We start from the raw sequence: 27,170 nt of genomic DNA, 5'->3' as shown, positions 1-27,170 counted from the left end.
TTTTCTTTGTTCATTCCACTATTACATCTCCTGTCTGCCACAATCCATTTCACAGTTATTAACCATGTGTGTGTTGGATCATAAGCAGTTCAGAAATGGTAATTAGAAGGAAGCTGAAGATACTTCCAGAATATGGAACACAGATTTAAAAATTCAGGCAGCAGTTGTAAGAAGAAGGTGAAGAAAGAAGTATTTACTCCAAAGATCTAGAATTCACTACTTCTCACAGTAGTGAAAGCAGAATGTATCATTGCCTTCATAAGACAACTGGGTAAGCACTTGTATCATTTATAGGACAAATGGGGAAGAGTAAGGAAATGGAACTGATGGGATTGCTCTCCTAAGAGCCCACATATACTTGTTGGACCATAATGATATGCTCCCACATGCAAAATTTCCACAAAGTTATTCATCTGTATTTTCAGTTTCTGTTTAAAAAGGAATTTTTTTCCAGAGTTTGCCCCTAGTATTAGAAACTATAGAAAATTAAGCTAAAAGTTGAATCAACATCATTTAAAAAGGCCTGAAATACTATTTCCAGCAATAAAATGCTAAACCTCATTTTAAGCCTAATTTTGGTGACATTAAAAATATACACTAGAATCCATTGTTGTATGGACTCTGTAAATCTGCTGTTGACAATACTATTGTTGGTAGAAGCTCCGATGTGGATGAGGAGGTGTACAAGAGTCAGACAGATCGGCTGGTTGAGTGGTGTTGCAACAATAACCTTGCATTCAATGTCAACAAGACCAAGGAATCAATTGATTGTAGATTTCAGAAAGGGAAAATCAAGAGAACATATCATTAGGCCTCACTGAGGGGTAGGTGGTGGAAAGGGTGAGCCAACTTCAATTTCCTGGGCATCTTCACATGAGAATATCAATCCTGGGCCTAACACATTGATGCAATCATTGAGAAAGCCCACCAAAGCAATACTTCACTAGGAAGTTGAGGAGATCTGGTATGTCACCAAGATCTCTAACAAGCATTTTTAACTGATGTATGGTGGAGAGTATTCTAACTGGCCGCATACCTTCTGGTGCGGAGGCTCTAATATCAAGATCAAAAGAGGCCACAAAGGGTCTTAGCCCCATCACAGTCACAGTCATCCCCACCACTGAGGGCACCTTCCAAAATCGGTGTCACTTGAAAGCAGCATCCATCATAAGGACCCTCACCAACTGCAACATGGCCGCTTTCATTACTACCATCAGGGAAGGGGTACATTTTAGGAACAGCTGGGGGCAGTCTGCCAGTGTCACCATGCTTCCAGTACCACATAGTGTCTTTTACACAATTTATTTTTATAACAGTAATTCTTTGTCTTGCACTGTACTGCTTCCACAAAATAGCAAATTTCATGACAAACGTCAATGATAATTTATCTCATTCTAATTCACAGATTTCCTTTTATTGCATAACATAACATAGGAATGCTTTATTGACTTCCAATTTATACCGATATGAAATTCTGAAGTATTTTGTTATTATTCCTTTTATACCCCTCACTATTCAGCAGCCAGAGAATAGCTTTTAAAGCTGCTTAACTCGATCTAGTGTTCTAAATATGCCTTTATATTACTTTCAATTGAATTCATCATAAATTTCACTACTTTTCAAAGACATTAAAATCAAAAATTTAATATATTCTGGTTAAATATTTGTGTATGCGAATGCATGTGTGGGCAGAACAAGCTGTATTATGGGGAGAGGGCACATGAGGGCCAGAGAAAAAGAGAGAATGCAAAATCCTTAATTTGCTGAGTGCTGTTTGTTGGTAATTTTTAATTTTTTTTTAATCAGGGCGAGGGCGCATTTGTCTGTTACTGGTATGGGCAATATTTATTGACTATTCCTAAGTGCAAAAAAGAAATGGATGGGGGGGGGGCACCTTCTTGGATTGATGTAATTCCTCTTTCAGTAAAAGGAGTCCTTGGTTCCTTAAGGTTGTTATAGCAGGGGGTGGTAGTGGGGATAAGCTCCCACTACCTATTAAATGCTCTCAATGGTGTGCACCTCAAATAACCTCCAACAACCAAATCCAGCTCCTGGCCTTCACGTGTGGCTTTGCTACTAAGCCCTGCTGTCAGAAGATGGAGTAAAAATGTGTTACTGGTGCATTTGTAACAGTCACTTTGAGCAGATGGAGCTCGTCAACCGTGGTTGGCAGCTCACCTAGGAGCAGGAAGACTCTGATCTCAAACCTCGGCTGCCTTGCTGCCTTAGCCACTTGTGGGGAAGGCTTCGGGAATAAACACCGAGGAAGAATCAGGAACTGGAATCCCCAAGGCAGCCCTGCGTTGAGTTCACCGCTCTCTGGTAACTTCTGCAATGCTGCTGGTGCCGAAATGAATCGGTGTCTGTCATTCTTCTGGATTCATCAGCTGCGTGGAGAAGGTAAGCCTGCCACATGGGCCACAGCTTGCTCTCCATATCGACCCTCCCTGGCTTGTGTGTCAAGTAGACTGCTGGGATGCAACATCCATGGTCGACACTGACCAACACAGGCCCTCAAAAAAAGAGTCCCACAGTCCTGTTGGGCAGGACATTCCAGCATTTAGACCCAGTGATGATGAGAATCAACCACCATATTTCCAAGTCATGATCATGTGGATCTGGAAGGCAGCCCTGCTGGTACACCCCACACATCTGCTACCCTGGATGGTGTTGGTTTCTTGAGCATTTTTGGTGCTATACCTATCCAGGCAAATGAAGAATATTCCTTCTTCCCCCCCCCCCCCCCACCCCCCCGAGATATCAGGAGATGCTGTAGATTCTACTGGTTCTTGTAGCCACACAGTTTATGTGGCAAGATCAGATGAATTTCTGGTCAGTGGTAACTACAGGGATATAGATGGTAAGGTATTTGGCAGTAGTAAAACCAAGAAGATTAAGAGTACACAGTTAAGACTCTTGCCAGAGATGGTCATTACATGGCACACCTGTGACATGAATGTCACTTGCCACTTACAAAGCTGTACTTGAATACTACTGAGGTCTTGCTGCATGCAGACATGGGCTGCCTCTTTCGCCAAGGTGTTCAGATTAGAATTGAATATCGTGCAGTCATCAACAAGTCTGCCTTCTCACCTCATCGTCGAAGGAATGTCAATGATGAAGCAGTCAGAGATAGGTGTGCCTCTTGCAGTGATGTCCACGGGTAAGAAGACTGATGATTTACAACTGCAACTATTTCACTTTGTGTGAGGCATGACTGCAACCAGTGGATTGTATTCTTTTTGCTGTCTATTGTGTCAGTTTAACCAAGACATAATCAGCCAACGGTAGTCACATTTGCTTCACCTCTGGCATTAAGCTCTTTGGTACAATCTTGGACCATTTCAATGATGTGATCTGGTCCAGAGTGGTTCTGGCAAAACCGAAACTGGCCATTTCCAAAGGTACAAAATCCTAAAGATGTGGTCATTTCATGAAAAAAGGAGAAGCATCTATGATTTCTTCATCATAAATACATTCCAAACCTTTTACGTCAAACATCATTTTAAATCAGAGTTTGATCATAAGAATTGGATCATTCATTGCATCATCATCACGTGTTGAAAATAATGGTTAGTTCTCGCACACCTCCACCCACGGCCTGGGTAGAGTGAACATAGAGGGGATGTTTCATGCTTCCAGGATAGTCTGAACTGTGAGGGCACAGCTTCAGAAATGAGGGTAATCCTTTGAAAACTGAGATGCAAAGGAATTCCTTCAGCCAGAGGGTGGTGAACCTGTAGAATTTGATGCCACGGAGGATAGAGAATGCTATGCCATTCAGTATATTGATATGCTTTTGAATGAGAAAGAGGTCGAGGGTTATGGGGAGAAGGGAAGAAAAGTGGGGTTGGGAAAAAAAACAGCTACGATTGAATTCCGAAACAGACTCAATAGGCTGAACGGCCTAATTATGCTCCTATATCTCATAGTATTCATCTGTTATAATTACGTACATTTGAAAACTAAAGAAATAGTTGGGGTACAAGTGATATGAGTGGAGTACTCTTCACAATAGAAGCAATCAGGCAGACGTACTTTATCCTCTCCAAGAATGTTTCTGATAAAATGCTTGAGTTTTGCCTAAATGGAAAGTTACTGTAAATGAAATCTGCTTCACACAAAAAAGTCAATAAATGCCCAAGAAATAAAATTGAATAATGTGACAAGTGGGTATAAAACTAGTAAAAAGTAAATGCTATTAACAAAGCCCAAGGCAATTTAAAAATGAAACTCAGTAAAATCTAAAATGAAGAAAAATATTTCCAGAAAGGATGTTTGAGATCTAACAACCACAAAAGCCTGAAATTTGGTCATCTCAGTTTCCAGAGATCTCAGCATTGACACAGAAATACTGGTGGCATTTTACTAATTTTAGGCACAGCAATCTCATTATTATCATGTGCCATGTTATATGATGTGGGCAATCACTGTCTTGATCAAGATTGCTTTTGGCGATTTTTTTTCTACCGAAGTGGTTTGCCATTGCCTTCTTCTGGGCAGTGTCTTTACAAGTGACCTCAGCCATTATCAATACTCTTCAGAGACTGTCAGCCTGGTGTCAGTGGTCACATAACCAGGACTTGTGGTATACACTGGCTGTGGCCACTTGTGCAGCAGACTGTGCTTCTAAAATCAAAACTTCCAGAGAGGCAGGTTTTAGACTTTAAATTGTGCTTGGATTCCTGATTGTGCCCAAAGGTGAAATTCTACTCTCACTACATAGCCTGAAGACTCACAAATGCTGCTTTAATCCTGGAATGCAATACTAATCCTTTCATCCTTCATTCAAATCAAGTCATCCAGTCAATTGGCCAATACCCAAGATACTAATTTATTATTTTGCTAATTGATTGAGCTGGTGGCTTGCCTTGCTGTAGTTTCATAATTGTGGAAATATCTTCAATCATAATCAAGCTTCAAAATAAATAGAAATCTAGTCATTTTGATCTTACTGCTATATCAACAAACGAAAAGAATAAAAATGCAAAAGCTATGCATGAGCGTCGCACATTCACAATATTAACCCCGTGGCACATAAACTGGGGTCCAGAGATTTTCAGGCATCTAAATAAACTAAATGTATTTCACTGTGCAGAGCAAACGCAACCTCACCACCAACAACCCACACCCTCAAGCTGTTACACAAAAGGCAAACAGACCCAGCACATATGCAAACTAACCTCGACCATACCTGAAATCAATGCCTTCTGGAAAGATTTATTAAGACTGTTTTCCAAAAGAGATAGTTTTTTTTTGGTATGGTTTTACAACTCGAAGGGTGATTTCTGAAGGCTAACCCATTTGAAAAGGAGCATGTCCTTCAAAAAAGTTTGAACAACCAAATTATTCCACTTATTTACTGATCAAAAACGAGTCAGCAATAAACATTTCCAAATAAACGTACCCAGCTTGCAGCTGAAATTGGGCTGCATGTATTTACCTTAGCTGGTTTACATTCAAAATACAAAACAATTTCACACTGTGGTATCCAGGGTTCTGAGCTATGAATTCTAAACTTGATTTTCCAGTTAAAATAACTTTTGTTAATGGCAATTGAAAATCACACTGTATCATTTAAATATGATGGCTTTACTGGAACCACAAAATATACATTGCTCTACTTCAGAATTACATTACAATGCTACATGATCGAAGAGGCAATTCTGCAGGACTCCTCTCTCGGTGCTGTTTTCAAGACTGGAGGACAATTTGAAAATAAACCAGCTCCAACCATTGATTCTCTTACTCATACTCCTGTACTCCTAACAAGGCTCTGTGCCACATGTGGAGCCCCACAAAATTCCCGTAGGATGTTCCATATTATAACCCAAAATCATGTCACGCTAAAATCTGTTACTCACCAAGTCCCAGACAAGATACGCGAAGTCCTGATTTTCCCAGGTTCCTTTAAATTAAAACAGTAAATTTTTATGAATGAAAAAAAAATGACATGTTCTTGTTATCTCCTATACATTTTATAAAGAAAGAATTATTAAATTAAATCTTAAAGGAAAAATGTCAACTTTTAGCAGTGTTGGGAGAAGATCGTATCAGTAGTTTTATTATTAAATAAATACAATATTCTGGCTATTGTTCAAAGTAGTTCAAGGTAACATTTATTATCGGAGTACATACATATCACCATATAGAACCCTGAGATTCTTTTTCCTGCAGGCATAATTAGCAAATCTATAGAACAGTAACTGTAAACAGGATCAATGAACACAAACTGTGCAAATAAATAAATAGCAATAAATAATGAGAATGAAATAACATGAAATGAAAGAGCATGAAATAACAAAATAAAGAGTCCTTAAAGTGAGATCATTGGTTGTGGGAACACCAGAAATAGAATGAGTGTAGCTATCCCCTTTTGTTCAAGAGCCTGATGGTTGAGGGGTAGTAACTGTCCCTGAACCTGGTGGTGTGAGTCCTGAGGCACTTATACTTTCTACCTGATGGCAGCAGTGAGAAAAGAGCATGGCCTGGGTGGTGAGGATCTTTGATGATGGATGCTGCTTTTCTGTGGCAACGTTCAATGTCGATGTACTCAGTGGTTGGGAGGACTTTACCCGTGATCTACTGGGCCGAATCCCACTCAAAGACATTGGTGTTCCCATGCCAGGCTGTCATGTAGCCAGACAGCAGACTTTCCACCACACATCTATAGAAGTTTGCCAAGGCATGCCAAGTCTCTGCAGATTCCTGAGGAAGCAGACGCACTGTCATGCTTTCTTCACAATAATATTTATATTATGGGTCCACAACAGATCCTCTGAGATAGTGACACACAGGCATTTTAAGTTACCGGCCCTCTCCACCTCTGATCCTCCAATGAGTACTGGCTCGTGGACTCTGGTTTCCCTCTCCTGAAGTCTACAATCAGTTTCTTGGTCTTATTGACATTGAGTGGGCGGTTATTGCTATTACATTACCCAGTCAAATTTTCAATCTCCCTCCTGTATGCTGATTCTTCACCCCCTTTGATACAGCCCACAACAGTGGGGTCATCAGCAAACTTGTATATGGTGTTGGAGCTGTACTTAGCCACACAGTCATAGGTGGAAAACGAGTAGAGCAGGGAACTAAGCACACATTCCTGTGGTGCTCCTTGCTGATGGAAACTGTGGAGGAGTTATTTTTGCTATCTGAACTGACTGAGGTCTGCAAGTGAGGAAATCCCAGATCCAATTGCACAAGGCGCTCTTAAGACCCAGTCTTGGAGTTTACTGATTAGTTTTGAGGGGACGATTTTATTAAATGCTGAGCTATAATCGATAAAGAGCATCCTGGTGTATGATTCTTTGCTGTCTAGATGTTCCAGGGTTGTGTGAAGAGCCAATGAGATGGCATCTGCTGTAGACCTGTTGCTTTGGTAGGTAAATTGGTGCAAATCCAAGTCGCCGCTCAGACAGGAGCTGATATGCTTCAACACCAACCTCTCAAAACACTTCATCACTCTGGGTATAAGTGCCCCTGGGCGATAGTCAATGAGGTGGGTAACCATGCTCCTGGGCACCCTCATCCAGAGTGTTTTGATAAAGTCTGCTAAGGCCCTGGCTTAGTCATTCAGGGCCTCAGATGAGTTGTTCAACATGGCCCAGTCCACTGACCCAAGGCAATCCTATAACTGATCCTCTGCCTCCTATGACCACCTTTCAGCTGTCTTAATCTCTGAAGCCTTGCTCTTTAATGCTCTGTCTGTATGCAGGTGGCAGGTATACAGCCAAATGATCCGACTTGCCAAAAAGTAGATTCAGAAAAGAACGAAAGGCATTCCTTATTGTAGTGTAGTAGTGGTTTAGCATTTTGGGACATCTGGTGCAACAGGTTACACGCTGGTGATAATTGGACAGGGTTTTCTTCAACAGGCCTGGTTAAAGTCACCTGGTTATAGTCAAAGATGCACAAGTTTGGATTCAACTTGTTATGTTCAGTTGCAGTAAAGTATAAAAATTATGAACTCAACATCGAAGGAGCCCACAGAAATGTAGCCACATGCATTTGTGTGGTGCAATAAGAGCAAAGAATTCAAACTAAAGGCAATGCTATGGAAACTTGTAGCTCATTTTATGAAGGAAAGATGTATGCTGGAGTTGGTCCCAAAACAAAGACTTAAATTCCACTGCCTGTCACAACAGTCTTGCACAATATGAAATCTATCTTGTTAAGCACAAGTCCCTGACTTCCTTCCAGATTCTCTCTAAACTTGATCTACTCTGGCATGGATGCACCTAGAAAATCAGAAAGATATACAATGGCATGCAACACACATTTGAATACCACTTCTGCATTTTGCACTTCTGCACAAATGGGCAGATTGAGCCACCCTTGCAAAGCAGCCTACATAACAAATGTGAGACCTGTCTCAGTAAGACGTAGAGTTGAGCATGTCCATTAGCACGTTGCTTAGCTCAGAGTCAGTTCTGGAAACCAACTGCAAAGGGAGCTTCTCTTCATTAAAAACTTAACCTCCTAATGCATTTCCCTCACCCTCAGATCTGATTCACAATCCTCAACAACTGCATCTCATTCATCCCCCTCAGAAACCAGTCCCAACTTTAATGTCTTGGCATTCAAGACCAGTGATCAAACACTACACGGGAAATCCAGGTACGATCTATGGAAGGCTATTTTAAGAGCAAAAAAAAACAGTTCTGACATAAGTTAGAGAAGGAATCTGATGCACAACAGATCTGACAGGGTTTGCAAGCCATTACTTCCTACAAGGCAAAATCGAACATCATGTATGTGTGTGATGCTTCACCCCCAGGTGAGCTCAATGTCTTTTATGCACGTTTTGAAAGTGTGAGTAAAACTATACCTGTGTGAATTCCTGCAGTATCTGGCTACCCTGTAATATCGATCCTGGAGGTTGATGTTAGAACATCTTTCATCATGGTGAACCCTTGCAAGGCATCAGGGCCCTCATGGTGTCCCTGGCAGGACACTGAAACCTGTGTCAACCAACTAGGAGGAGCATTCATGGATATCTTCAATCTCTCACTGCTGCAGTCAGAGGTTCCCAGCTGCTTCAAAATACTGACAATCGTACCAGAGCCCAAGGTGAGCTGCATCTATGCCTATCGCCTAGTTGTACTCACAACTACTGTGATGAAGTGCTTCGACAGGTTTGTCATGGTCGGAATCAACCCCTGCCAAAGCAAGAACCTGGACCCATTGCAAATTGCTTTTCACCACAATTGGCCTGGCATCACCTGAACAATAGCAATACCTTTGTCAGGCTGCTGTTTACTGATTACAGCTCAGTGTTGAACACAATTGTACCCTCAGTTCTAATCAGGAAGCTCCAAAATCTGGGCCTCTGTAACTGGAATTTTGGCTTCCACTTTGGGAGACCACAGTCATTGAAGATCAGAAAGAGAAATCTTTTCCTTGCTGACAATCAACACTGGTGCACCTCAAGGATACATGTTCAGCCCACTGCTCTGCTCTCTTTACACCCACGACTGTGTGGCCAGGCACAGCTCAAACAATATCTAGAAATCCGCTGATGACTATTGTTGGCAAAATCCCAGATGGTGACGAGGAGGTGTACAGGTGTGAAATAGATCAGTTGGTTGAATGGTGTCGAAACAATAACCTTCCACTCAATATCAATAAGACCGAAGAATTGATTGGGGACTTCTGGATGGGGAAATTGAGGGAACTCAAACCAGTCCTCATCAAGAGATCAGCAGTGGCAAGGATGAGTGAGCCATTTCTAGTTCTTGGATGTCAACATCTCTAGGGACCTGTGCTGGGCCCATCATATTGATGAAATTATAAAAAAAAGTCACCACAGTGGATATATTTTATGAGGCTCTAAAACTCTAAAGGCTCTAAAACTAATCCGGGAAATTATAGGCCAGTCAGGTTGACATCAGTCGTAGGTAAATTATTGGAAGGAGTACTAAGAGATAGGATCTACAAGTATTTAGATAGACAGGGACTTATTAGGGAGAGTCAACACCGCTTTGTGCACAGTAGGTCATGTTTAACAGATCGATTCCAGTTTTTCGAGGAGGTTACAAGGAAAGTGGATGAAGGGAAGGCCGTGGATATTGTCTACATGGACTTCAGTAAGGCCTTTGACAAGGTCCCGCATGGGAGGTCAGTTAGAAGATTCAGTCGCTGGTGAGGTAGTAAATTGGTTTAGACATTGGCTCAATGGGAGAAGTCAGAGAGTGGTAGTGGGGGATTGCTGCTCTGAGTGGAGGCCTGTGACTAGTGGTGTGCCACAGGGATCAGTGCTGGGTCCATTGTTATTTGTCATCTATATCAATGATCTGGATGATAATATGGTAAACTGGATCAGCAAGTTTGCTGATGATACAAAGAGTGGAAGTGTAGTGGACAGTGGCGAAGGTTTACAAAGCTTGCAGAGGGATTTGGACCAGCTGGAAAAATGGGCTGAAAAATGGCAGATGGAGTTTAATACGGACAAGTGTGAGGTATAGCACTTTGGAAGGAAAAACCAAGGTAGAACATATAAGGTCAATGGTAGGGCACTGAGGAGTGCAGTAGAACAGAGGGATCTGGGAATACAGATACAAAATTCCCTAAAAGTGGTGTTACAGGTAGATAGGGCAGTAAATAGAGCTTTTGGTACATTAGCCTTTATAAATCAAAGTATTGAGTAAAGAGTTGGAATGTTATGGTGAGGTTGTATAAGGCATTGGTGAGGCTGTATTTGGAGAATTGTGTGCAGTTTTGGTCACCAAATTACAGGAAGGATATTAATAAGATTGAAAGAGTGCAGAGAAGGTTTACAAGGATGTTGCCGGGACTTGAGAAACGGAGTTACAGAGAAAGGTTGAATAGGTTAGGACTTTATTCCCTGGAGCGTAGGAGAATGAGGGGAGATTTGATAGAGGTATATAAAATTATGATGGGTATAGACAGAGTGAATGCAAGCAGGTTTTTTCCACTGAGGCTAGGGGAGAAAAAAAATAGAGGACATTGGTTAAGGGTGAAGGGGGAAAATTTAAAGGGAACATGGGGGGGGGGGCTTCTTCACAGAGAGTGGTGGGAGTGTGGAATGAGCTGCCAGATAAAGTGGTAAATGCGGGCTCACTTTTAACATTTAAGAAAAACTTGGACAGGTACATGGATGAGAGGTGTATGGAGGGATATGGTCCAGGTGCAGGTCAGTGGGACTAGACAGAAAAATGGTTTGGCATAGCCAAGAAGGGTCAAAAGGCCTGTTTCTGTGCTGTAATGTTCTATGGTTCTATGACTCGGTATGTCTCCACTGAAGCTTGCAAATTTCTACAGATGTACTGTGGAGAGCATTCTAACTGGTTATAGAAGACATCGAGGCCTGAAGGCACACGCTTGCATTTTAGGGACTGGTTCTTCCAAAAGGCCATCCGTTTTCAGGATGGACAATAAGAGTGAGTGAGTGAGTGAGTGTGTGAGTGTGTATCTTATAGTATTTTATATTTTTATTTTATTAGGTATTGCAATGTACTGCTGCTGCAAAACAACTTATTTCACTGTATTCCAGTGATACTAAATCTGATCCTGGTTTTGAATTCTAAGAGAATGAAATAGAGAGTTTCTTGTAAATAAATTCTAAAGCAGAATTAATTTATTTGCTAGGAAGCTCTGTAACTTTTAAGATACTCAGTACAAGAAGCATATCATAATGATCAGTAACACTTCTGTAGCTTTAAATTTACACTGATTATCAGTTACATACTGTATGTTACTGATGATTACTGAGTAATATACTACTGTACATTACTTTAGTTCTTTTTGTCAGAACTAAAATATGTGAAGAATATGTTTAACAGCAAACCATAATTCATTCTGATCCTCAATAAGATGGTTACAGCCAGGGTTAGATCATAACTTTAGTTTAGATGTATGTTAATTTAAATAAAGAATTATTAAAGTTAATACCTAAAACTTTCAATCTACTTATCCAGTGAGGAACCAGTTTTAAAGTGTCTATCCTGAATGTAAATGCAGCAATGTTGCCTTGTGAACAACATTAGCTTATTTACCTTTGCTTACAGTGACTACTATCATTTTGACCATTGAAATGAATTAAATGACTAAGCATTAACTCATTCAGATGGAAACATGCGGAAGTCCATGAATGCAGTTTTCTGGAAGGCTGGGTTGCACATCTGCTCTGGCATTTTCTGTTAACTTAACCAGTGACCAATAAAAGGCTTCCTAGAATGTGTCGGAATCCCCTAGATTCCAACCTTAACTGAAGTGAACCCCCAAGGAAGCTCAGGCCTGCTGCTGGCCATTTGAAACAGCTCTGGGATCTGCCTGTATGTCAGGCTCCAAAATGTGTGCAGGATAGTGTGGGTCAACCTCGAGCTTTCCCCATCAGCAAATCTCAGGGACACTGGTTTACCTCCTGCAGCTCACTGACTGCATTAGACTGAGCTCAGGGCCTACCATAAGGTTTCTCAATTGACTAAGGTTTCTCAATTGTAGCATGGTGGTTTAATTCTCCCTGCCACTTACCCTAAAGTAATATCAGCTTCTGCATACTTAACCATGGAAGATTCACACTCTTTCTTTGGAGTGTATGCAAAAGATTTCCAAATAATTATATACAAATTAAATGGAGTGTTCAGTCATTGAATTTCCTTAAACCTTGCACTAATTAACAAAATTAGCTGGGTAGTTTTCATAATTGATCCTTGCTTCCTGTCAAGATGTTGTTGAGTTGTGATGAGAGTTGAGGCTGTGGCTCAGATTTAGTTGTTTTTAGGTTCTTTGGGATGGTTTGGGGAATGTGTGAGGAGTTAGGGGGTCAGTTTAGGGTTTACAGACAGGGATGAGAGAGAGTTAGAGGTCAGGGGCAGCAAATGAAGAGTCAGTGGCAGGAGCTATTGATCAGAGTTCAGGTTGGTGCACTGAGAGGTCAGCTCGGCAGACACTGAGAATGGAGACCAGCAGTCCCTCGGCTGGTGAATCCCAGGGTCAGAGGTCCTTCTGGGTAGGAGACTTGAGGACTGGTGACTTCCCCCCCCACCCCACCCTAGGCAAGCGAGTCCCTCCATCGAAGGTCCGTGTGGGTCTGCAGGTTGGGACCCAAGGGTCAAAGTCCCATGATCAGTGAGTCCTGGGAATGATATCCGGAGATCAGCGAAGTCTGGAGGTCAAAACTGATGTTTGAAGTCCAGAGGTCAGAGTTTGAAGCCTGAAGGTCAAGTACAGAATTTGGCAAGTCTAAAGGTCAAGGCCTGAAGGTCAAAGCCCCTGGGTCAGCTTGTCTCAAGATTAGAGGCCTAACGTCCCTGAGAATCTCAGGCCAAGAACTGGAAGCTTGGAAGAAAGCTGTCCTGGGGTTGGAGGCCTGTTTGTGTGTGTGAATGGGAAGGTGGGAAGGGTTTTATTTTGCTGGGGGGGATGTTATTTTTTTTTGTTGTTGTTGCTGCTTGTGTTGCTCTACTGGATGTTTTGGGTATGCAATGTTGGTACCAGAATGCGTGGCAGCAGTTGTGGGCTGCCTCCAGCACATCCTGAGGTGTGTTGGTTGTTAATGCAAACGATGCATTTCACTGTTTCTTTTAATGTATAGACGATAAATGGATCTGAATCTGAACCCAACAAGCAAACCATTATAACAAATTGCATGCTAGAAACCAACTGAAATCAATAGATTGAAAATAATTCAAATTTTATGTGGGATAATGAACAATCTGTTCTATAGTTCATCAGCCAAGCAGTGAAGCCCATTTTCCAATTGGGATGAAGTGCAAAAGTAGTGCATAATTTTCGAAGATAAAAGATCAATAAGGAAAATATAGAGCCATTATGAAACTCTAAGTTGTACATTTGAACCTTTGGGATTACTGTTTTCCGTACTGTCTTCCAGTGGAGGCAGCACAGTAGTGTAGTAGTTTGCACAGCGTTTCACAATATATGCCACCAGGGCTCAATTCTCACTGCTGCCTGTAAGGAGTTTGTACGCTCTCCCCATAACCACGTGGGTTTCCTCTGGGTGCTCTGGCATCCTCCCACAGTCCAAAGACATACCAGTTGGTAGGTTAATTAGCTATTGTAAATTGTCCCATGATTAGGCTCGGAATAAATTATGGGATGGTTGGGCAGCATGACTCAAATGGCCAGAAGGGCCTATTCTGTGCTGTACCTCAATAAGCAAACAAACAAATAATGTATTAACATGCTCTCCTTTTTAATTCTTCACTGTATTTATAGGAATAGTACTCTGTTTACAACCTGTAAAACCCAAGGTCAAAGACAGAAATTGGCAATAAACGTAGGGGCAGCTTCTATGCTGGAATTGGAAAAGTTATAAATTAGGTAGATTAGACATGTACTGATGGTAAAAGTAACAAACTGCATAAATATTATACAAGTCTGGAATAAGAAGCCAGTATGATCAAATAACTACCAGATTATTCCAATAATCCATCTGGTTCCCCAAGGTCTTGAGGAAAAGAAATTTTCCATTCAATGGAATATGGTAAATGGATAAGGTATTGATTATACATTTGCTGCATTCCAGGGGTTCCCAACCACTTTATGCCATGGACCAACATCATTAGATAAGGGATCCATGGACCCTAGGTTAGGAACCCTTGCTGTATTCCTTTGAAGTAGTACCAGGCCTGTCACACACAACATTTCTATGAAATATCTTAGGACATTCAACTCATCATATATTATAAATATAAATCAAAGGCTAAAGAGTACATTTAACTAAAGAGGAAAAACACAAGAATTTCATAAACATACTAAACCAGTAAAATGAGTCAAGAAGAAACAAATGAAGCACGATTAGAAGAAACCTTTTCAGTATTAAAACAATTTTCAAAGCAGCACTGAGTTATCATAGGGTTGCAAGCAACATGAATACTGATCAAACTAAATCAGAATTATCATTACTTTGTGAAGTTATTCACTAACAGATCCAAAATACAAATAAAGTCTTTATGATTGCCACTAGAAATGAGTAAAAGAGACAGCTTTGGGAAAAATGCTAACAGCTGAAACTGCCTTTTCATAGAATAACTTAAATCTCAGCAGATTTCTGATGGTTTTGGCAGCTTCTGCTTGCAATAATCATCAGAAGACCATGATTTCTCATTTGGAAGCTTGTTTATTTCAAACATTCTCCAGTTTCCGACAGGCATTCAGTTATTTGAGCATCAGGAATGAGTTCTTATACTGTAGCATATAAACAAAATTCAAAGCAATTTTGCTGACATGTTTATATGAATATTATTCTCCTATTTATTTCAGGCACGGCAATTATCCCTTTTGTAGAGTTTTCCCAACATTGCATTACATGCACTTGTTTATTCTGTTTTTACTAGAAAAATTCAAGACCAGAAGTCATAAGAGCAAAATTAGGCCACTCAGCCTATCGAATATACGCCACCTTTCCATTTTGGCTGATTTATTATCCCTCTCAACCCCATCGTCCAGCCTTCTCCCCACAATCTTTGACACCCACAAAACAAAAACCTATCAACTTCATATGTACACCCATATGTAGCAATGAATTACACAGATTCAACATCCCGTCTAAAGAAATTCTCCTCATCTCTGTTCTAAAAAGATGTCCTTCTAGGCTCTGCCCTCTGGTCCTGGACTCCCCCACTATAGGAAACATCCTCTCCACATTCACTCCATGTAGGCCTTTTGATATTTGTTAGGTTTCATTGAAATCCCCCCTCATTCTTCTAAACTACAGAGAGTATAGACCCTAAGCCATCAAACCCTTTCATTCCTGGAATCATTCTTGTGAACCTCCTCTGGACCCTCTCCAATGACTGCACGTCCTTTCTTAGATAAGGGGCTCAAACTACACACAATACTCCGTGTGGTCCAACCAATGCCTTATAGAGGCATTGCATCCTTGCTTTTATATTCTCATCCGCTCAAAATGGATGCTAACATTGCATTTGCCTTCCTTAACATTGACTCAACCTACAAGCTAATCCTTAGGGAATCCAGCACGAGGAACTCTCAAGTCCTTTTGTACATCTGATTTTTGAACTTTTTCACCACTTACGAAATAGTCCACACCTTTATTCCTTCCCCACACTATATTCTACCTGACACTTCTAATGTGTCCAAGTCCTGCTTCCTCAACATTACCTAACTCTCCACCTATCTTTATATTGTTTGCAAATTTGGCTACAAAGCCATCAATTCCATCATCCAAATTATTGGCACAAAATGTGAAAAGAAGCGGTCCAAAACTGAACCCTGCAGAATACCCCATTCACTGGCAGCCAACCAGAAAAGGCACCCTTTATTCCCACTTTTTGCCTTCTGACAGTCAGCCTATCTTCTATCCATGCTAGTATCTTTCCTGTAATACTCTGGGCTCTTGTTTTGTTTAGCAGCCTTATGTGCGGCACCTTGTCTTCTGAAAATCCAAGTAAACAACAACCACTGACTTTCCTTTGTCTATCCTGCCTGTTATTTTCTCAAGGAATTCCACCTTAAGGAAGCCATGCTGACTTTGGCCTATTTTATCATGTGCTTCCAAGTATCCTGAAACCTCACCCTTAATAATGGACTCCAACATCTTCCTGACCACTGAAGTCCAGCTAACTGGCCTATAATTTCCTTTTTTTTTTGGTCTCCTTAAAGAGTGGCATGACATGACTCATCTATCTTCAGACCTTTCAGCTTCCCAAGCAACTTCTTAGTAATAACGACTACACTTTTGCCCTTTGACACTGCTGAATTTCTGAAACACCATTAGTGTCTTCCACTATGAAGACTGATGCAAAATATTTAAAGTTTGTCTGCCATCTCTTTGTTCCCCCATTACTATCTCTCCAGCATCATTTTCCAGTGGTCAGATATCCACTCTCAATTCCCTTTTACTTCTTATATCTGTGAAAAGGGTGCAGTATCCTCTTTCATATTATCGGCTAGCTTACCTTCCTATTTCATCCTTTCTCTCTTTTTTGCTTTTTTTTTAAAGTTGTCTTCTGTTGGATTTTTAAAAGCTTCCAAATCCTTAGATTCCACTAATTTTTGCTATATTGTCAGCACTCTTACTTCAAATTAGTTCTAACCATTCTATTTTTTTTCCAGACTTTGTTCATTCCAAAGATGTGAATAATGATGGAATTATTGCTATTTGCCCAAAATCCCAAAGCTTTAACCAGCACAATTCAGTTATGCATGTGTAAAAATGCAAACAGATGGCGTTCGAGTGATAACATTTTGGGAAGCTCATTCTAGAACCTTAAAGTCTGACGTGATCCTCAAATTGCTTGCAGCAGATTCAACGGTAATATTATGTTTATTCATGTGAAGCCATTGTCTGAGACTTACTGCGCACCTCCCAACAATATCAGTGAAGTAGTATCGGAAACTACTTGCCCACTTTGCAGCAGGTTTACATTAGTGACAAATAAAAACTTCTTACAATTCTAAAATGCTGACAAATGGTAAACATTAAATAGCTTGTAAACAGGCCAGCTGTTAATTGCTGCTGTAATAGCTGATTTTTTTCTCTCTGCATTGCTCCCAATGCTCATTTTGCGATGTAGCTGTCCTCCTAAAGTCCCCAGCTCTTTAGATTGCCCTGGTCCTTGCTCCACCTCCAACACTCCTGAGATTCAGGTGCAAGAAAAACAGCAAACACAGAAATTCTAACTACAAAATCAATATTTATGACATCATCTTTCTGTACAAGGAGGATATTGGAATCATTACGTGTATTCCCAATGTTAAATCCCTACTACTTGAGTTCTTCACGTTCTCTTCGATTCACTAACGCACCGTATACTTTAGCAAGAGAAGACCATAACCACAACAACATTATTCAAAGGTTCATTTTTATTGTTAAAGTATGCAGGTACAATACAACTTTGATATTTGTCTTCTCCAGATAGCCATGAAATGCACAAAACCGCAGGGGTGCTGTTGAAGGAAAAGACATCACCCCCTCCCCTCCCCACACAAAAGCTAACTGAACATCCACACAACACACAGCAGCAGGGACATCGGACATCAAACCCCAAACCAGCCCCTGACAATGACATCAAAACCTCAACCCGCTCCCTCACAAAAAATAGCAACATCAAACATCAAACCCACAATCCCCTTCCTCGCGGAAAAGAACAATAACGATGCCGTCAAGCCCCCAAACCCTCTCTCATACACAAAAGCTAACAGATCACCCATATAGAAAACCCAAAAAGAACTTTGGACCCAAAATCTCCAAACCCTCCCTCTCACAAAACTAACATACCACTCACCTGGAACCCCAACTCGCCAATCGGCAACAAGAAAGAAAACACAGAAAACTGAAGGACAGCACTATAACCACATAAATCTTAGAATTTCAAAAACATTCTCCGGTCAGAATCAAACTTAGTCCTTCCATGAAGAACAACAGCTACACCACTGACCTGCAGCCTTCCAAACACGGCCAAACTGGCTACTAACCCGCCTACTGGTGACCCCCTCCACATCTGCCTCGATGTTTCAATCTTCCTCGATGCTTCGAAATGGAGTTGATCATGAACCCGCGCCCCTTCTCCATGAGGCAGCTCGTGGTCCTCTCCGGGGACAGCGGTGCGCTAGGGTCATTCGATCGAGCATTAAACTGTACGTCACGTGCACCAACAGTTTGCAAAACACAATCAGGACAAAACGATCAAACAGACGGTGTAGAAAAAGTGAAATAATTGAAGAGACTGGCTATCTGCAGGACGTTGCCCGAGGAATCATTGTTTGCTGGCGCCATGTTGACCAGAAGTTGATAGCGTTCTGTGAAATGATCGTTAGGTTTTAATTTCATTCTGTCAATTGGCAAGCTTCATTTTTGGATTCTTGTGAAATGTACTTATTAGACTCCAGGACTGGCTTCACTTACTGGGACCAAGTACCCTGGCAAATCAGACGTAACGGAAAGTGAATCTAAGAAAGAAAGAACTGCAGAAGATCAAAGCATGCAGAACTTGCAACATGATACAAGCCTAATTTCACAGCCATTATAGAGATGTGATTATGGGATGAACTGGACTGGGTCTTCAATATTCCAGATTACACTATGCAGCAAAGGTAAAGGCAAAAAGAGAACAGAGGCAGGATAGCATTATTAATAAAGCAAGCTATCAGTACAGTGCAGAATCACGATATGGAATCTGTGTTGAACATCAAGGCAAAGAATACATGGGTGGGAGCAAAGTGTGGCCTCTTGATAGGGCAAAGTACAAACGGGGAAATATCAAAGGCACTTGGTCAAAGATTAAAGATCAGCTTTATTTGTCACATGTACATCGAGACGCACAGTGAAACGCGCCACTTACATCAAGGATCTGCTGCAGGCAACCCACAAGTGCCGCCTTGCTTTCGGCACCCAGGAGAATGTAATCTGCAAGTTGTCTGGATGAACCAAACTAACAGGGGTATCATGGAAAAAGAAGAATTTGTAGATTGCATCAGGGATTGCTTCTTAGGAGTAGTGTATTACAGATCTTACCAAGGAACATGATATTGCAAATTTGATCATGTGCAACAGAGAAATATTAATGAGCGATTTTGTGGATACTGATATCCCAGAGAGTAGAATTTCAGAGACAGCCTGAGGGTAAACATACCAGGTCCAAAACCAGTGGCTTCAGCTTCAATAAGGACTATTACAATGGGTGAGTAGATGAGAAGTGGCAGATATTTAAGCAGTAATTCACGATAGTCAGTCGAAGTATATTCCAACTAGAAAGGGGAACCATCCATGGCTAACAAAAACTGTCAAGAATTATGTTAAGTCAAAAAATAAGGCATACAAGAATAACAAAGGCTGATGGTAAGCCGAATGACTGGGAAGTTATCAGGAATTAGCAACAGAAGATTAAAACAAGGCTGATTTTAAGAGAGAACTTGCATGACACATCAAAACAAAGAGTTAAATGTTTCTATGAATACATAAAAAGGAGTATGACTAAAGTTAATGTGGAACCTCTTGCGCATGAGACTGGGGAACTAACTTTGGGAAAATGAAACACACTGTCAATAAGGAAACAGAAGGGCTGGTTTCAAAGAGAGCATGGAGAATTTGTCCCTCATGACTGGTAATCTTCAAAGGCATTACCAAAACTCACAAGACCTGATGCAGAGAAACTGGTGCATCCAGGGAAATGGCTCCCAAGATAGTTGATCCATTCATTCCAAGGATCCAGATGTCTGGGAAAATAGCGTGTTCGGCTCCCTTGATCAAGAAAAGAGGAAGACGAAAGGCAGGAAACTAAAAGCAGAGTTATTTTAACATCTACTGTTAGCAAGGTGCTAGAGTAAATGATCAGAAGAAGGAACAGTAAATCATTTCGGAAAACTGAATATAATCAAACCGGCTCAAAACCATTTCATAAAGCGCAGACCATGTTAGATAAGCCTGCTTGTGTTAAGAACCTAGCAAGCAAATTTGATAGAGGGGAGCCAGCAGATGCACTGCGTTTGGAGTTCCAAAAGGCACTTGACAAGATGCCACACTGGAGGCTGGTGAACGCATGATGCTGGAGGAAGTGCATGAGCATGGATAGAAAATACCGATCACAGAAAACAAGTTGGAACAAATAAGCATTTTTTTTAAACTTGGAAGGATGTAGCTATTTGAATATCCCAGGAATCTGATCTTGGTCCTTAGTTATATAGTGTTTACAGTGCCCTGTTCAAACTGTTATTTCTTCAGCAGTTTGAACAGGGCACGACTGCACAAGCACATGGAGGTCGGCCAGTGAGAAGAGTTTAAAGATGAGACAGCTTTACAGAGCGGGCATCAGAGGAGCAGGCAGCGGAGTACTGGGAGACAGATTAGGAAGGCTTTGGCTCCACAGGGCTTCGGCGATAAGGGGTCGAGGCGAGGTAGGTTATCGGACAGAAAGAATGTGTGTGAGGCCAGCTTTCTGTGCTTGGTGTCATATGTGGGAGGTCCTGGAGACTCCCAGCCGGCCATATCTGCACCAGGTGTGACGAGCTGCAGCTCCTTCGGGACCACGTGAGGGAACTGGAGATGCAGCTCAATGACCTTTGTCTAGTCGGGGGGAGTGAGAAGGTGATAGAGAGGAGTTATAGGCAGGTGGTCACACTGGGGCCTGGGGAGACAGATAAGTGGGTAACAGTCAGGAGAGGGAAGGGCAAGAAGCAGGTGCTAGAGAGTATCACAGTGGCTGTCCTCCTTAACAGTAAGCACTCTTTATTGAGTACTGTTGGAGGAGGTGGCCTACCTGGGGGAAGCAACAGCGGTTATGCCTCTGTGGCTTGAAGGGTAGGGAAAGGAAGAGGATGGCAGCAGTGATGGAGGACTCTATAGTCAGGAGGTCAGACAGGCAATTCTGTGGATGCAGGAAAGAAAAGCAGATGGTAGTTTGCCTCCCAGGTGCCAGGGTCCAGGATATTTCTGATCATGTCCACGATATCTTGAAGTGGGAAGGAAAACAGCTAGAGGTACATATTGGTACCAATGACATAGATAGGGAAAGGGAGGAGGTCCTGAAAGCAGACTACAGTGAGCTAGGAAGGAAGTTGAGAAGTACGACCTCAAAGGTAGTACTCTCTGGATTACTGCCTGTGCCACGCGACAGTGAGTATAGGAATTGAATGAGGTGGAGGATAAATACGTGGCTGAGGGATTGGAGCAGGGGGCAGGGATTCAGATTTCTGGATCATTGGGACCTCTTCTGGGGCAGGTGTGACCTGTTGCACTTGAATCCGAGGGGGACCAATATCCTGGCAGGAAGGTTTGCTAAGGCTATTAGGGAGAGTTTAAACTAGAATTACTGGGGGGGGGGGGGAGAACCAAACTAAAGTGACGAAGGAAATAGAGAAAGCTGGGAGACAGTGTGAAAGGGAAAATAGGCAGGTGATGGAGAAGGGACACGCTCAGTTGGATGGTTTGAGATTTGTCTATTTTAATGCGAGGAATATTATCAACAAAGTGGACGAGATTAGAGCATGGATCAGCACTTGGAGCTATGATGTTGTGGCCATTACAGAGTCTGAGATGGTGTAGGAGCAGGAATGGCTACTTCAATTGCCAGGCTTTAGATGTTTCAGAAAGGATAGGGAGGGAGGCAAAAGAGTTGGGGGCGTGGCACTGTTGATCAGAGATAGTGTCACAGCTGCAGAAAAGGAGGAAGTCATGGAGGGGTTGTTTACAGAGTCTCTGTGGGTGGAATAGGAAGGAGTCAATAACTCTGCTGGGTGTTTTTTATTGACCAACCATTAGTAACAGGGACATTGAGGAGCAGATAGGGAGACAGATTCTGGAAAGGAGTAATATTAACAGGGTTGTTGTGGTGGGAGATTTTAATTCCCCAAATATTGAGTGAGTGTTTTAGATGGGGTAGAGTTTGTTAGGTGTGTTCAGGAAGGTTTCTTGACACAATATGTAGATAAGCCTACAAGAGGAAAGGTTGTACTTGATCTAGTATTGGGAAATGAACCTGGTCAGGTGTCAGGTCTCTCAGTGGGAGAGCATTTTGGAGATAGTGATCACAATTTTATCTCCTTTACAATAGCATTGGAGAGAGATAGGAACAGACAAGTTAGAAAAGTGTCTAATTGGAGTAAGGGGAATTATGAGGCTATCAGGCAGGAACTTGGAAGCTTAAGTTGGGAACAGATGTTCTCAGGGAAAGGTATGGAAGAAATGTGGCAAATGTTCAGGGGATATTTGCGTTGGGTTCTGCAGAGATACGTTCCAATGAGACAGGGAATGGATGGTAGGGTACAAGTTCCATGGTGTACAAAGGCTGTTGTAAATCTAGTCAAGTAAAGAAGAGCTTACGAAAGGTTCAAAAAAATGAGGTAATGATAGAGATCTAGAAGATTATAAGGCTAGCAGGAAGGACCTTAAGAATGAAATTAGGAGAGCCAGAAGGGGCCTTGAGAAGGCCTTGGTGGACAGGATTAAGGAAAACCCCAAGGCATTCTACAAGTATGTGATGAGCAAGAGGATAAGACATGACAGAATAGGACCAATCAAGTGTGACAGTGGAAAAGTGTGTATAGAACCAGAGGAGATGGCAGAGATACGTAATGAATCCTTTGCTTCAGCATTCACTACGGAAAAGGATTTTGCCGATTGCAGGGATGACTTGCAGCAGATGGAAAAGCTTGAGCATGTAGATATTAAGAAAGAGGATGTGCTGGAGCTTTTGGAAAGCACCAAGCTGGATAAGTCACCGAGACCGGAAGGGTTGTACTCCCGGCTACTGTGGGAGGCGATTGCTAAGCCTCTGGTGATGATCTTCGCATCTCAATGGGGACAGGAGAGGTTCCGGAGGATTGGAGGGTTGCAGATGTTGTTCCCTTATTCAAGAAAGAGAGTAGGCATAGCCCAGGCAATTATAGATCAGTGAGTCTTACTTCAGTGGTTGGTAAGTTGATGGAGAAGATCCTGAGAGGCAGGATTTATGAACATTTGGAGAGGCATAATATGATTAGGAATAGTCAGCATGGTTTTGTCAAAGGCAAGTCGTGCCTTACCAGCCTGATTGAATTTCTTGAGGATGTGACTAAACACATTGATGAAGGTAGAGCTGAAGATGTAGTGTATATGGATTTCAGCAAGGCATTTGATAAGGTACCCCATGCAAGGCTTATTGAGAAAGTAAGGAGGCATGGGATCTGAGGGGACATTGCTTTGTGGATCCAGAACGGACTCGCCCACAGAAGGCAAAGAGTGGTTGTAGACAGGTCATATTCTGCATGGAGGTCAGTCACCAGTGGAGTGCCTCAGGGATCTGTTTTGGGACCCCTACTCCTCGTGATTTTTATAAATGATCTGGAGGAGGAAGTGGAGGGATGGGTGTGTTGTGGATAGTGTGGAGGGTTGTCAGAGGTTACAGCGGGACATTGATAGGATGCAAAATTGGGTTGAGAAGTGGCAGATGGAGTTCAGCCCAGATAAGTGTGAGGTGGTTCACTTTGGTAGGTTAAATGTAATGGCAGAATATAGCGTTAATGGTAAGACTGTTGGCAGTGTGGAGGATCAGAGGGATCTTGGGGTCCGAGTTCATAGGATGCTCAAAGCAGCTGTGCAGGTTGACTCTGTCGTTCAGAAAGCATATGGTTCATTGGCCTTCATCATCATGGGATTTAGTTTCAGAGCCGAGAGGTAATGTTGCAGCTATATCGGACCCTGGTCAGACCCCACTTGGAGTACTGTGTTCAGTTCTGGGCGCCTCACTACAGGAAGGATGTGGAAACCATAGAAAGGGTGCAGAGGAGATTACAAGGATGTTGCCTGGATTGGGGAGTATGCCTTATGAGAATAGGTTGAGTGAACTTAGCTTCTTCTCCTTGGAGTGATGGAGGATGAGAGGTGACCTGATAGAGGTGCACAAGATCATGAGAGGCATTGATAGTGTGGAGAGTAGGAGGCTTTTCCTCAGGGCTGAAATGGCTAGCACAAGAGGGCATAGTTTTAAGGTGCTTGGATAGTTTTAAGATGTCAGGGGTAAGTTTTTTTTCCTACGCAGAGAGTAGTGAGTGCGTGGAATGCACTGCCGGCAGCAGTGGTGTAGGCAGATACGACAGGGTCTTTTAAGAGACTTATGGATAGATACATGGAGCTTAGAAAAATAGAGGGCTATGGGTAAGCCTAGGTAGTTCTAAGGAAAGGACATGTTCGGCACAGCTTTGTGGGCCAAAGGGCCTGTATTATGCTGTAGGTTTTCTATGTTTCTATGACCTGGAGGAAGGGGAAGAATGGAAGGAATCCAGGTTTATCCGTGACAGACAATAGATGAAAGTGCTTGTTGCAATGACGATATCGTAACTGCAATGGGATAGACAGATCAAATGAGTCAGTGACAATTTAGCAATTCATGTTTAACCTGGGAAGGTGCAGGATCATGTACTTAGTAAGAGGAATTAAATGGCAGATTATTGAAAAGAAAACACTTGGAATGAGTGAACTACAGCTGGCAGATGGGTGTTACTCTGAATTAATCACCAAAAGTTAATAGGCAGGTGCTGCAAGCAGTTAAAGGTTAAACATATATGGGTCTTCATTGTACAGAGTGTGAGAACACCACACATGGAGTCCAGCATAGTTTTATTCCCTTATGTGAGAAAAGATATTGTAGCTTTGCAGACAGTCCATAGAAAATTGACCAGGTTACTTCCCGGGATGAGAGAACTGCCCTCTCAAGAGGGGCAAAACTGGCTGTGCTTGTATTCTTTGGAGTTTAGAATAAGTGTATATTAAACAAAATCCTAGATGAAGTTGACAGATAGATGTCAAGATGTTTTCATTGCTGGTCAAAGGGGAAAACACAGTCTGAAACTATGGAGATGGTCATTTAACACTGAGGCAGGAGAAGCTTCTCAAACTTTCCACATCTCAGATATGCCGAGGTTAGATTAGAAGTATTCAAACTGGATATCGCTAAATTTCTGAAAGATCAGGGAATCAAGAACTATCGAGACTTGACACAGAGGAAGAGTTCAAAGTTTAAAATTCAAAGTGCATTTATTATCAAATTATTCAACCTTGAGGTTTGTTTGCTTACAGGTAGCCACAAAGCAAGAAACATGAAAGAACCCCATAAAAAAAATAATTCCCACAATCCCTACAGAGAAAGGGAAAAATAAAACAAATTATATAAACACCAGGAGCAAGCAACAGCAGCAGCATTCTGAACCAAACTGAAGCTTACCTAGATTTGCCACGAACATACTGAAAGACATAGAAGGCATGAGTGGCCAGGTGGCCTACTCCTGTTCTTATTTTCTTGTCCTTTTGTTTTTTTATGATAGTCTTGACATTAATTTCATAGGATTGATGAAAACTTTTGCACTGAGTAGGTAATACTGACACACCATTTAAAATTTCTAGGTAATTCCCAGCTAATTTGAAACAAATTTGGTTTTCCAATTCAATTAAAAGTGAGTGCACATTTGCAGAACTGATTTACCCATTTTGCACATAATTTGCACCACATTTAGAGAAATCACAGAATGTCTGGATGGGGAACATAGTGGTACAACTGAGAACTGGGATTAAAATGCAGAATGATCTTTATTAACCATTCAGTACTTGGCTCAGGAAAAACTGTTAGACATTGGGATAAATGTTCATCTAAATTGCTGAAAAGCTTTTTGAAGTTACTGTCTCAAAAAATCCTCAATTGTAGATAGTAGTAGGGTAACCCAATCTCAAAGACTTTATGCTGTGGACTCAAAGTACTGGTGTCCATAAAATTAATGTGTTTAATTAATTACTATTACTTCACATTCCGGAACTGCAAATATACTTGGAATGATGTGAAACTCATTCAGGATCAATTAAATATTACTCTGATGTAAAATTAGCCGCAATCCTATCAAGCTTCTGCAGGCCTAGTATGTAAAAAAAGGTGTTTAAAGTTACTTGGTATGACATTTTATAAGATAAATACAGTATTTCCATACCTCAGCTGTTGAAATAATGATAACCTGTGTGGATCATGTTTTTCTCAATCCACCATACAGTCATAAATCATTGTTGAGTAACTAAAGTCTCAGAAATATTAACATATAAATATTTCTGTTGTTTTAGACTGAACCACAAAAAAACACAATTAATTTGGGTGAGAAAATACTCCACATTTTATTAGTTTTGCAGTCTCCCCATAATATTTTCATTGATTCTCTTTGATCAACAATGATCCTAGACCTCAGTTATAGGAAAATTCAATATAACATCTGCGTGTTTTATCCCACAAGGAAATTTCAGAAGCTAACAATCAACTACTTTTGTTTTGTGCGCAGACTTAGAGGTTGAAAAGTGGCAAATTACTACCATAAATCATTACCATGCATTTGTAACCATATATAAATATTTAATATCTTTTGCAGCAAGCTGATTATTTAACTTGAGTGAAGCCATTGTTATTCTAAACAATCTTTGAGGAATTTTAAAAGTTCTGGCACTGCACTTTATATGTTAGATGCCTTGCGATGAATGAGCACTAGATCAGGGTCAGAGTCTGAAGCTGAAACAGGATTAGACAGTTTCTTTCCACACCTGGTAATTGCAGCAGTACCTAAAAAAAAACAAGACGTTGAAAATACTCAGCGGATCCGTGGAAAGGTAAATAGAGTGAACATTTCAAATTAAAGATACTTTATCAAAAAGGTTGATGTTCACAGTCTTTTGTGCTGCCAGCAGTTGATTCTCATGGTAAAACAATTTGTGGTTTAAAAAT

The 27,170-nt window shown here is 41.4% G+C and overlaps 1 protein-coding gene across 1 annotated transcript in view; it reads right to left on the bottom strand.

Annotated features, from left to right (window-relative positions):
* The window catches only part of kcnab1a (potassium voltage-gated channel subfamily A regulatory beta subunit 1a), a 213,576-nt gene that overhangs the window by 74,990 nt on the left and 111,416 nt on the right, over positions 1–27,170 (bottom strand). The window contains exon 2 of the mRNA XM_059946445.1: positions 5,865–5,908. Within this exon, the coding sequence (XP_059802428.1) occupies positions 5,865–5,908 (44 nt within the window). The remainder of the gene's footprint in view (positions 1–5,864; positions 5,909–27,170) is intronic.

Source organism: Hypanus sabinus, chromosome 2 (assembly GCF_030144855.1).
Source record: "Hypanus sabinus isolate sHypSab1 chromosome 2, sHypSab1.hap1, whole genome shotgun sequence".
Lineage (NCBI taxonomy): Eukaryota > Metazoa > Chordata > Chondrichthyes > Myliobatiformes > Dasyatidae > Hypanus > Hypanus sabinus.
The sequence above is the reverse complement of the archived record's forward strand: the minus strand, read 5'-3'. Positions and strand labels throughout refer to the sequence as shown.